We start from the raw sequence: 13,390 nt of genomic DNA on the forward strand, positions 1-13,390 counted from the left end.
ATTTGGAAATTACAGGTGTTATCTCTCTGAGCACTGTAGCACTGTATGGGTTCTAAGGATATAGGACACAACTTTAAAATGTGATGCGTCCTTTAGAAACGTAACAGAAATGATCCCAATGAAGAATAAACACACAATAATTAGTTCTGAAACAGACAGTCTGAGCTATATGAACTGCTATTGCAAAATGTGATAAGACGGAGGTGTCAATAAATCAAATATTACTGTTTCTTTCCAATAAGAGGGCTACATAACTTCTTTTAATTTGGAACTATTAATACACATGTTTTTATTGTCTTTTAATGCATCTTCTCTTAAGCTTTAACTATTTATTTTCTTGTGCTTTTATTATCTTTTACATGCAATTTAATGTTTCTGTGTCTTGTTTTTATTGTGTTCTACGTCCCTGTAAAGCACTTTGAATTGCCTTGCGTCTGAAAGATGCTACATAAATAAATTTGCCTTGCCTAAACAATACATCTATTGTGGCCTGTCTTAACCTTAAGAAATAACATTTCCACTCTCACCCTGACATCCAAAGCAAACTAATCAAGAGTGGGAAACGTGATTACTGGCATTGTTTAGGGCCTGTTATCAAAAATTATCAAAGTGAACTTGTTGATTCCACACACAAGGCTACAATAACAATACACCATGCGAGGGTGACCACCAAGGAGAAAGCCATTGATTTTCTAAGTGTCCGGTTTTAGACAAATAATGTCTATCACTTTAGTACTGGTGTTATTGAGAACGTTAACCAGCCAAATAAGATGCTAAATGTCCGCCCGTTTAAAGGTGAGGCATTATTTGGTAGCCTGAATTTCTCACCGTCAACATATAAGTTACTGTAGTACATGCAAATCAGGCTGCAAATCTGGTATCTTCGATGGACACAGTGTTTCTGACGAGGATTTGAAACCCTGACAGGACAACTGGCGATGTGTAAACAAGTTGACAGTTTACGTGAGCGCCGTAGCTCCTCTTTTTAGCTAACTTAGATCGTCATTATCTGTCAAAGCAAGTAAACTTGAAACCAGCTCAAAACAACCCAAATTATCCCACTGTTCAGATCGGCAGCTGTGGCCCACTGTTATCGAGCTTAGTCGGCGAGCTTACAGCTCATAATTGTGCTCAGAAACAGTTAGCAAGCTGTTAGTTTGTTAGCTTAGTGTGCTAGCCACAGAAAGCAAAGCTCAGCTCTGCTGTTTACGAGGCCAGTCAGGTCGTGTGTACTGTTGTTGACAGTAGCCCGAAACAATCCTACAAAAGCAAACAGATTACTTCCTCCTGGTTATAATATCTGGGACAAACAGAAGACACACACCTGAAAGTCGGCCAGGATCATTTCTCTATCCATGTTGCTATCGCCGCTTTCGGAGGCCATGGCAATGACTGGCTAAAAGCAATTCTTCTTCCACTGGCTCTCGTCGCTTTCTCGCCTCACAGAGGGACACTGGGTGTTAATAAAATACTTTGCTTAGATGTGGCGACGGGTGAGAGGTTGGCGAAATGGAAATATTAAACTTTGTCGGGATTCAACAGCCTCAGAGAGACAAAATTCAGTAAAGTAACGTTGCAGTGTTCAGTTATCTCATATCATTATTGTCATCTAGTCCACTGCTTTACGGCAGACGTAAAGCGGCTGCAGATGTTGTAAACCGTCGAGCTCAGGATGTGAGATTGACACTTACAATGAAGTTTTCTCTTGACATTTAAATAACGACTGTCTGTTTTTTTCATGCTGAAAACACGTTAGACCATATTTTCTTTGGCATATCAATTTGTGTAAACATGCCGTTTCTCTCTGTGCCTAAATACTTAATATGTGTGCTCAGTTTGATGATCGAGGTGAATTTGTCTTGTTCAGCCTGGATTCACAGTGGCTCAAAATGTAGACTATAGACAACCATACATATATAATATTCTGTAAACCAGTATTCCACATCCACAATGGGATTTTGTCCCAAATTATTGGGGCTTTTCGCTTTTACAGGTCTTTTTATAGATGGAGGTGCCTGTGAAGGTCAGCATGATCCCAATCCCACTGTTTTTCATGTTTAAAGAAGTGGCAAATGCATAAAACAAAAGCAGGTATATGCCTTCATTCATAAAGCACCCTGTGCCCCCTGACTCATATGTGCCTCAGCTTGGCCTGTCAGTAGAGGCATTATGAAATGAACAGCCTGCCCAGTTAGAGGAAAGAGGGTCATGGCCCTGCTGGTGGACAGGGCACTGGAGGGAGAGGAGAAATAGGGCAGGAGCCAAGCTAGTGACGATGATAAACATAGACAATAACCTATTGATTTTCCATGAACTAGTGTAAATCTCATCATGTGTTTTTTTTGACCGGATTTATATCATTCAGAGCATTGCATATCTTCACACTGATAATAACAGGACTGCGGGCAACTTGAGGACTGATTGATTAGATTTGCCATTTCCACAGACATAAACGTCACTAACTCACTCAACTGTCAGGTGGTAGCACAAGAGGAAATACCAATCCACGCGAGTATGAATAGCGACACGTGTTTATTTTTGACTGGATAAAGCCTTCTGAGATCCCTATAGATGTAAAAGCGCAACATCGACCTGTGTGTTTTTACGCACAGCCAAGATACGCACCAGGTTGCGCACAGCCTTTTACACCCGAGAGCACCAATCACAGGACAGGATCTGACCTTATTATTCTTCTTTTTTTTTTACTTTGCTATACAGTATATCACACTAAATCTTGCCATTTAACGTCTGTGTGCGCCTGATGCATATCTGTACATGTGCGTGTATCTGGCATGTGTACAGTCCCATCACTAGAGGGCGGCATGATGAAAGGAAACTGAAAGATGTTGCCCTCAACCGATGACATTATAAAATCATTTACTGGAAATTGTAATTAAAAATGAAGCTGGACACATTGATTATATCAACATGCTGCAATGTGACTGAGTGCTCTTGGAGGAGATCACTATTTAATGCCTCTGCGTTGTTACAGCATCATGTTCTCTTTACCAAAGCCACACAGCGTCCCGCCTATCATTCAGCTCGTATCCAATCACACCATCTCATCTTTCGGCAACTATTTCAAAAAATGATGGACTCAGCTAAGCTGAGCTCGGTCCGCACAAGTGAGCCAATGCTTTGTGATGTCACTGGCGATATTTGAGCAGGAGTTTTAGTGCGTTTGGACATTTAGGCTGAACCACAGTTTGAATGAAACCCACTCGGACAACGGTGAGATAGTGGTTCATGGAGGATCATCGATTTGGGTAGGTTTACTTTAGAAAATGAAAGGAGTCTCGTAATGACAGTGCGATTCTCTGGGCATATCGACTCTCCTTTCGCTCTCTTACAACACTGACATTATAAGAGGATGGCAGCCGATTACTGAGACGCACTTTCTTTTTTTTTTTGGCAAAATATTTTGAAAATGAGCGGGAAGTGCCGTGAATGACATCACATCTTGTAATAATATGAGTGGATGAAACATTTTATATTTATTTATTTGGTCGTTGTTATTTTTTTGTTGCTTTTTCAGCTTTGGACTCGGTAGGATGGCACCCAATGACCAGTTACGACGAGGAAGGCTTGTGTTATGGTATTAATTACATTTAAAGTAAGCTTGTTTTTCAAATATTAATGCCTGGATTACAAAGTTATTATAGCTGCAGGTATATCAGCCTAAACGAATACGTTTTGGCTTATTGTAAATACGTGTTGCGTCTTTGGGGTAACAGAAACACACGAAGATCTCCACTTTAATATTAAATTCGGCATCTGCCCGAGACAACCCGGTCTTAGACATCTTCCAACAAGACAGTCAGGGCTGTGACATAGTGCTTTATCAACACGTTGGAAGATCATTGTTGTTTTTACATTGCATCCATGTAATTATGACCCTAAAAATGCCACAAACAAAATCTAAATGTATTAAGCCAGTCACAAAGAGGAAGCAGCATATGTTTAGCAGCAAAAGTGTGAGACTCAATCACACTTTATAGGAACACGTGGGAGATCTTGCTACGAATACATTTTAATTTAGAGATTAAAATGTGCAGATAGAGCAGGAGTGGTTTGTTTACCATCATATGGGATAGTAAATCAGTATGCTATAAGTTGAATATAAGTAGCTAAAGTGAAAAAGTAAAATCCAAACCATGAAATATCAATGATTATTGAAATGTAATTGAAACATTACAACAATTTGAATTGATTTAAAGGTAAAACATTACAGCAGTAGCAATCGCAGTAAAAAAAAAAAAAAAAAAAATCAAATCAAGCCTATTTTACTATTATTTTGAAGGCCTGTCTTCAAGAACCCTTTCAGCAGCTTTTAAAACCTTTTGTTGTAAATGTTTGAGATTTAAAGCACAGAAAACTATTCCAGTGAGATGTGTAACTGTTTATGTTCATACTGGTCTTTGGTAAGACAAGCCCATGATGTGTGATGTAAGGGTATGAGGGTGGTGCCTGTGAGATATACTTGATCAGACTGCCTCCTGGATTCAACTATTTTTCCACACGGTCTGTCAAAAACCTTGGATTCTATCTTTTTATATTTTTTTTACAAGAATGGCTGACAGGTCAGTAGTGGACACGCTCTGCAATGCCTCTGCCCGTGGAAACCTACCTGAGGTGTTGTTGTTGCTACAAAAAGGAGCAGATGTTAATGGATTTAATAAATACAACAGAACTGCACTGCAGGTTGGTATAAACTACTTTCAAATGAGTTTGTGTCAAAGCGAACTTGGAAAAATACATCTATCTCGGTCTTGTAGATGTGCAGCATGTTTTGACAAGCAGCATGTGTGACTTCCTTGTCTTATTGTGCAGTTGTACAGGGTATAAAGCCTAATCCTATAACTATAGATACTTTATCTTCATATATCCAGTAGAATTTGTTCACCGTTACATAAAACTAACTAGTCTCAATCGATATATAGTTAACAAATGAGAGAAAGAAGAGAAAGAAATGAGATGGCAGAGAGGAGTTTGGGCATTGTAGCATCTCTGAGCTAAATATACCAAGTCAAAGTAGCAACATAGCCTTACCAAAATCGTTCAGAAATTCATAGTTCGACTGTAATTAATTATTTAATGTCATAAATGTATCGATTAATATGAAAAGATCTGTGGGTTTTTCTTTAAATGGAACAATAAAATGTGTCTGGAACTATTATCTTAACAGTTTAATGTAGACTTTGCAGTTTATCCTGAGAAATAAGTTATTCAGATATAATAAAGAATACGCCTATTTTAGTATGATTGTAATAAAAGAAACGCATAGTGCAAAGCTGTTGCTTTATAAAGGACTTTATGGTGGGGTGTGAGAAGGCAGAAACAAAATGGTGATGAGGAAATGGAGAATGGGGCCTGTTTTATTTACACAATATCTGTTTCTGCTTAGACTAGTCCTTGATATTTTTTTAATGCAGCTCGCACAGAAGTCCAACACAGACAATAATAGTAATACTAATATTACAATTACCTCTAAGAGTAATTATTTTGATATTGATAGAAATGGCATCTTATTTTTTCTTATTACTGCAGTGGAGTCATTTTAGTCTCCTCATCTTAATGCCTACTTCTGATTTATAAAGCACATTTCACATGCAGCTCTAATTTTGTTTCAATGTTGAAAAAACCCAGCATCACCTTTGACCTCCTCTGATATGAGCCAAATTGTTAATAGGCCATTATTACTGGGCCATAGCACGGGTCTGTTAACGTTACTAGGCTGGTACTCTAGTGATGCTAAACAACCTAAAACATCATTTGAGTTTGTCTGTAATTTAAGAAATTTAAGTTTCCACCATTTGTTGAGCTGCTGTCTTTTCCTCTCACCTCCCCCACCTGTCTGCTGCCGAACACCATCTCGGTCTGTGCAGGTGGTGAAGTTGGGGAGCGCCGCCGTGGTTGAGGTTCTCCTCCAGGCCGGGGCTGACCCGAATATACGGGACCCGGTTTGCAGTCTCACCGTGACGCACGACGCTGCGCGCGAAGGATTCATAGACTCTGTGCGCGCGCTCGTGGACCGAGGGGCGGACACGAACCTCGCGGATGAGCAAGGTAACCTTCCGCTGCACCTGGCCGCCAGGGAGGGTCACCTGGAGGTGACCCGGCTGCTCATCGGACGCACCGCCAACCCCCAAACGCCAAACGGCCAGGGATACACTGCAGGGCAGCTCGCGCTCCTCCACGGGAGGACGGACACCGCCAAGTACATCGAGGAATACTTGAGCTCACGTGAGTAGTCTGACTTCAATTAAAGAATAAAATAGCTAATATCCATCATGCAGCTGGGGACTTATTTTGTGCACATTTTACGAATTTAGATTTGCTCTGCTACTCCAGAACAAATAAAAGGGAGAAAACTGGTGTGAGCCAATGTGATGATGGTTAAAGGCTTTATGAGGATAATTAAGAACCATCATTTAATTGTTTATGTATATAAAACAAAACGAAACGAGATTTCATCTAAATGTCCCATAAGCTGGGCCATAGCCAACACCCTGACCGAGAAATATAACGGTATCAGTGTCATTCGTGTCATTTCACAGCGCAGGCGTGAAGATAAACTAAAACATAATTATATCAGTGTTATTATGAAGGGAAGTGTGTGAATTGAAATTAGTAAAACTAGAAAAATTAGGTCACTAAAAGTTCATAACAGAGAACACGAGCCCCTGAATTTAAATCAAAGTGAACCCACTCAGATCTGCATTATGCTTCTTATGGTTTTTAGCCTGAAGCCGCAGCAAATATAAAATCTGAGCACATGTTGGACCAGGTATTAAGCGGAGTGTTACGACGACTGTTTCCTTACATGTGTGCTTTATTTACATCTATATATATCAAGAGTAAACTTATTCTATAACCTGTCATAAATAAACACGCGTTTGTTTTGCTCCCTTTTGTTTGATAGTAAACGTAGTAACGGACCTTTTAATGCTGCGCTATAAAGAAACTACCACCCACTGTTTTCAGTCTCTGATGCCATCTAATATCATTACCCTTTATACTATTTGACAGCCCCAGTTGGTCGTGGTGTCGTGATGAAAGGATACAATTAAATGAAATGAATCATTTAGCTACCACTGATTTGAAAGTGTGGCAATGGCCACGCTTTCATGTTTATTTCATGTCCGTTATTTTCATGTTCATTTCTATTTAATAAAAGTTTCCGACCTGATTACATCGGCTATAAAATAGGACAGATCTAAGTAGGCTGCACGGTCACAGCATGTCACAGCCTCCCCCACACAGCCTAAAAGCAGAACCTGCAGTGCGCCAGCCTCCAGCTTCATATTAAAAGTTTTCAGCATCGAAAGTGAAAGTCGCTCTCGTGTTTGTGCAGCTTCTCAACTGACTGCGTCTCTCTTTTGCCCTATTATACATAAAGGTTCACCAGAGCTCACAGTCACGCTGCAAACGTGCTAGTTCAGATCCACAAAGTTCAAGATTGGAAATATGAAAGCGTGGTTAAAGGTCGAGGTTATGGGAACGGTGGGGCAGTAAGTGCAGTGTTCTTATTTAAGTTCTCACAAACGGCACTGTTTATGGAAGTAACCGAGAGGGGTTTGGTTTTTTGAACATGTGAATAACATACAAGACACACATTTCTAAGGAAGGAAAACGAGGCCATGAATGTGCTCTTATATTAGGCTACTGACAGCTTGATTTTTTTTTTTTCTTAAAGCCACTTTAAAGTGACATACAACCATTGACAGACTACAGGCTGGTGATATTCAATCTAGAATATTGTTGTAATTCTGCTTCTTCTAAGAATAATTTAATGAAGCTCAATGGACGGAAGTTTAATAAACAACTTAAGTAACTCTGAGGAAAGCAGCTCAGACGTGATCATTGCTGATCCCAGATCGACTGTAGGCCCAATTTGATCATTTCAGCACACGGTCACCATTTATAAACTGTAGCCATAAACTCTGTTTGTTAATAATGAGTATCCACATTGTACGCTTTAAATCAGAGGAGCAATTATGTGATAGAAATAATATTTCTTTTAGTGTGGAGTCTTCAATCCACACCCAGTCCTCTCTCTGTGGAGCGCGTGTGTGCGCGCATCTCTCCGTCTGTCTGTCTGTCTGTCTAACTGTATCCAGCTGAAACATGGCAAACTGTTCATGCACAATGTTTGTACACTGACACTGCACTTTGATTAAGTGAGTTAAGTTAGTGTCTCCACATAGGCCGCGATTTCATTTTCCGTTTTACTCTAGAAAAAAAAAAAATCCTCGATGTATGTGGTGTGTTTTGTTCGTTTGTTTGTTTTTTTAGGAACAATTTTGATCTTCCTGTCTGAATGATCATAAAAAAATACTTATTTTAATACGTTTTTTTGGTTTTGTATTGTATTGTGCTTTTTATTAATATGTTGATTGAAACTGACAATTTATAATAACCTGCCCGAGTATTACAATTAGCCTTTTGATCAACTCACATTTAGATCGATGTGGAAACCGCATGTTGATCTCTCTGTGTCTCTGGTGAATAAATAAAGTGGCCTGCATTAGAAACCCTCTCAGCTCTGCGTAGGTGACTCTGGGCGACCTGAAGCTGCTGCAGTGTCTCTGAAGGCGCCGAAGCCACGTTTAAAATCATTAAAAAGGCCCGTGTGTGGGTTCTCAAGGGGACATGTCTGTGTGCGAAGCTGCGAGGGAAAAGAATTGCATTCTTTTTCGATTAACAAGTAGAAAAAAAGGAAAAGGAGGAGGAGGAGTCAGCCTCATATATGGGCCTCATTGGAGAGGACTCAGCTGTATAGAGTTTGGATTGGTTGACAGTGAGCAGGAGGCTGATCCACACAGCCAGACCCGAGGCAATGAGGGAGCGTGTGACTGAAGCCAGTCAAACCTGAAATGTCCCACAATTGTAATTTGCACACAGGACTCTTTCTGTTCTGTATATTCACAGCATAGGTGCGGTTTGATGTGGCAGTTTTTCTTTGAGAAAAGTTCAGATCAGGTTTATTTTTCCTTTCTCTTCCATGGGTCTAAATCCCACAGTGAAATATATACACTATTAAAGTCTTTAGTTATCATATGATGTGCCTGTAATGTTGTGCACATTTCTTACTGCATTATTATCACTTTGTGTTAATGTTTGCATCAGGATAAATTCATGATATGAACTCATTCAATTACTTTCTCTCTGTCACACAGACTAGAGGAGGAGGACGATGAAGAGGACACCTTCTTATGCTTCTGCTTGTCTGCTGCTGCTTGTCTACGCTTGTTTTTGCTGATACTTTAACATTTTATTCTATATATTCTAAAATGTTATATTTCTCCTGTCCTAATAAATCAGCTGCAATTAGAGAAAGTGTGTGACTTGTTTTGGATCTTTACACATTTATGCACATTTACATTCGAAGCACACATTTAGAACAATTCTAATTTGGGGTGCCAAACAACATAATTAATCATGATTCATAATAATGTTTGGTTAAATAATTGTTTGGAATCTGTTATTCGAGAGTCACTGTGATATATTCTCATTAATCTATTGTAGTTTGTCCATGGCCTCACTGTTTTAAGCCTACAGGTCAGATTAAGTAAACTCAAAAAGTGGATTTTAAGGTTTTAAGAGCTGCAACGTTAAGGAAGTTTCACTTCTGCTGATATGTTTCAATAACACAGAAGTCAGTGACAGCTGGGACCTTGAACCAGATGACGTAAAGACTTCAGAGGAGGCCTGAGTGGTGCACAAACTGTGGCCCACAGTGAAAAAAACATGAGAGGGACAAAATGCTACAAACACCCCTCTCTCTGTTTCTTCCTTCTGCTGGTTAATTAATGAGACTAAGATATGAATATATTACCAAAGCATCAGGGTCTTATACCGATAAAGTGACATGATAAAAAGCACCAATTAACACCTGTGTGCTAACATTTTTATCAGTGCTTGTGTGTGTGTGTGTGTGTGTGTGTGTGATGTGATGTGAGCTCAAGTTACTTTAAATTTATTCAACAGGAAAAAGGTCATTTGTTAAGGTCAGTTATCTGCAGCCATTCCTTTTTTTTTTTACTCCTAACAGAGATGTTTTTGTGTGTAACTTGATAGAGGGGAAGTTTATAGATACACACATACGTCATTGTTACCACGAATCTCTGACACTGCATGTTAAAACAAATTTTCCTTTTCTCTGCCCAAAAGTCATTCAAGTGTCATTTAATCCTCATATAAGACCAAATAAGTGCTAGTGTGCAAAATGTAAAATGTTATGATATTTGGAACAGGCTTGCTTTAAAGTGAGGGAGACTCTTATGCTTTGGTCCACTGTTCAAATATTAAATTATTAAGACTATTTGTATCACCAGCTACTTAAGCTACACCCACACTCTGCCATCTAAAGCACCACGGTGAAGCCACTTTTAAGTTGGATATTTAGCTATCAGCAGGAGTAAGTAAAGTCACCTCCCAGCTCTTGAGTGTAAAGGTGGGGCAGGCAAATAATGTTTGGTGTCATTTGGCAAAGAAAACATAATAGTCTGTGGGACTTACCCCTGATAGGAAGTCTGTCACTGGCCTCAGGAGCACAAGTGCATTCAGCAAAGATGGCGCTACATTTGTACGCTTTGATTTCTCCCAAGTAAATGAACAAAGGCGGATTCTATTTGCACCCATGGTGAAATAGATGATATGGCTATTTACACCCAGATGTATACTGGAAAGAGTATATTTTGTCTTTAATGTAGCATATCTGTGTTTAACTTATTATTTTGACCCAAATGATGGTCTTTTCTTGAGTCTAACCAAGTAGTTTTGGTGCCTAAACCTCAACAAACTGCGACTGAAAACTGATAATAATAGAAATCTGAAATTTACAAATGTATACATTTCTTTGTTCGTAGACTAAGCCTACAAATAAAGAAATATATTTGTCTGTTGGTCCCACATGGGACTCAAATCCTTCTCTCTTGGGTGAAAATCCTGCATATAAACCATTTAGCTGCAAAACATGCTCAGCATTCTACTTTATTTTGTTCTTACTTCTGATCATACCCAATAACCTTGGTGAATAGAGTGAACTTTCTTTTTTTTTTCTAGCAAAAGTTATAAGGGTATACATACCCCAAATGTCAACTGGGTGAGGTCCGGGGTATTATCAGCTTTTCAGAGAAGGTCAAAAGGTTAGTGGGCTACTTTGTTCAGACTATTAATTAGAACATCATGAAAGAATGGACCTGAAAGATTACAAACAGATAATCAAGTATAAACTGAACAGCGAATATCCAGCAAATTTCACCAAAAGGGAAAAATTTTCATTGAAGACAACTTGGTCTGTGCTACACTGAAGGTAGGTTAAGCAACTTGACCAATGTCAAAATCATTTTTTAAATGCCATCAATCAACCTATACAAAAACACAGAATGATAAAAACATCTCAGCATTAAGAAGATCACAATGGTGTGAGTATGGACGATATTAAAGCCTATATCTGACCTGAGCCCTATGCAATGAAACCAATACCAGCACCAATGTAATTGTCTCAGAGCGCATCAGTAATTATAGTTGAAAACATGAAATGAAATTTTATATCTCAAAATACATGAATTTATAAATCATGCAACATAACCTTGCTATTGGCATTAGGTTTTTCAAGATATATGTAATGAATAGATTAGGTCTTTGCAGTCTAAGGCACTTTTCTTGCAATAATCCTGGAAGCATAACATGTTGTTACATATATCATAAAAAGAATAAAAAATTACTATTGCCGTGCTGATTACCAGGTACGGGATAATCAGAGCTAATGTAAGTGTGAGCATGTTATTACAGTGTTATTGTTTATGTCTCCATTTAGGGGGAGAATTATATTTCTGGCGCAACAAAAGTACTGCCACTAGTGGTCTAAGGGGCTGATGATGTAAATACAATATTTGAGGATTTCCAAACTGCAAGCAGACCAAAACCAAGGAAACCAGCAGCAATGTCAGTAGACATCATCAAGTGGGTAATTCAGCACTACATACAAACCATATATGCAGTAATTATTCTATGATAAGGCTTATCATGTCATGGCAGAAACTGAACTTCTTTTTTATATCCTTCAAATTGATTTATAAAAACTTCACCCTGGTATTTACAGTGCATTTGTTTATTAATGAGTTGCCATTTCATCACCAGTTTTTCCAGTGCTCAGCATATCAGGCATATCATATGACTCAGTTATTTATATGAGACTGTGGCTGTATAAGTTGTGGACAGGTTACAATAATGTAGTGAGGCATTAGATAGGAGATTTGTTAATTCATTTATATTCACCTTGATTTATATTGCCCTATTAATTTAAAATTGCCATATTGATTTTCTATGTTGATTCACTCTATTTCTAAATCATTATTATTAATTATATAATATTCTGACAGATGTACAGGGTGCTTAGGCAGGAAAGGATTTCCATGTCCTCCTGTCTGAAGTAGGGTTGGTACCAACACGGAGTTAGAAATGAGTTGCAATGATCTTATCTAAACATGATGTATATTATATAAAGCGTATTCAATGCTTTAAACATTTAAATTAGGTATTAATATTAACCCTTTCATGCATAGAGGTCACTACAGTGTACAGCTATTCAAAAGCTGTTTTCTTGTATATGCATGAGTTTTGATGGCTTAGTTGCACACCAGCGACTACAGTGGATGCTATTGCATCATCTCATACACTGCTACCCAGTGCCAAGCCATGAGTGAAACCAAGATGGTCGACAGACAGCCAGAAACACCAAGCTGCTCATTTGTTTCAGTTCAAATCTTCTATAAAAAGAGACCCTTGCAGGTAAGAAAAATATGGGGACATCAAGTAACATCTAAGGAGTCATGCAATTGCTAAATTTTCCAAGTATTGATTTTATATTGGATGGAAATTATGATTAATCACATATCCACTGAATTGCACATCATGCATCAGTAGCTATATTTCAACTACTGGATATGTAAAAATATCTTTATAAAATTTGGGTTGAAAAAAAGAAAGTTCAAATCTTGTTTTTCATGCCGAAAGATGAATAAAAACACTTAGTAAAAAAGGTTATCATAATTCATGCATGAAAAGGTTAATATTGCACATTTTGAGAGAAATATTGCTTAAACACTTTTATTAGGGATTCACTCTTTGAATTTCTTTTCACTTTTCAGTTCATATTTTGTGGGCAGTTCAATTCCCACAACCTTTTTTTTTGTTCAGTTTCAATTTCAACAGAGAAGTTATTCACTTACAGCAGGTTTATGTTTCTGTGAGGTGAAAAGTATGATCTGACAAACCCGTTACTTCTGTGGCAAAGAGGAGCACGAGACAGACTCCAACTGGGTAACTAAATCAGTTAAACAACTACGATTTATAAATATGAAATGAAATATGGTCTGTTCTT

General features: G+C 38.4%; 2 protein-coding genes across 3 annotated transcripts in view; one reads left to right on the forward strand and one right to left on the reverse strand.

Annotated features, from left to right (window-relative positions):
* The window catches only part of faf1 (Fas (TNFRSF6) associated factor 1), a 59,817-nt gene extending 58,208 nt beyond the window's left edge, over positions 1–1,609 (reverse strand). The window contains exon 1 of the mRNA XM_070832701.1: positions 1,325–1,609. Within this exon, the coding sequence (XP_070688802.1) occupies positions 1,325–1,384 (60 nt within the window). The 5' untranslated portion in view covers positions 1,385–1,609. The remainder of the gene's footprint in view (positions 1–1,324) is intronic.
* Positions 1,610–3,125: 1,516 nt separating this feature from the next.
* cdkn2c (cyclin-dependent kinase inhibitor 2C (p18, inhibits CDK4)) lies at positions 3,126–9,307 on the forward strand. 2 transcript variants are annotated; one of them, XM_070832815.1, is made up of 5 exons: positions 3,126–3,266; positions 3,536–3,613; positions 4,569–4,701; positions 5,886–6,243; positions 9,180–9,307. In XM_070832815.1, exons 3-5 carry the CDS (start codon positions 4,570–4,572, stop codon positions 9,182–9,184), a joined length of 495 nt encoding a protein of 164 aa, XP_070688916.1. In that variant the 5' UTR covers positions 3,126–3,266; positions 3,536–3,613; position 4,569; the 3' UTR covers positions 9,185–9,307. The 2 variants fall into 2 exon arrangements, with proteins under 2 accessions (XP_070688916.1, XP_070688915.1); XM_070832814.1 differs by lacking the exon at positions 9,180–9,307 and having other exon boundaries at positions 5,886–6,251.
* The last annotated feature ends 4,083 nt before the right edge of the window (positions 9,308–13,390 follow it).

This window comes from Pempheris klunzingeri, chromosome 6, assembly GCF_042242105.1.
Source record: "Pempheris klunzingeri isolate RE-2024b chromosome 6, fPemKlu1.hap1, whole genome shotgun sequence".
NCBI lineage: Eukaryota > Metazoa > Chordata > Actinopteri > Acropomatiformes > Pempheridae > Pempheris > Pempheris klunzingeri.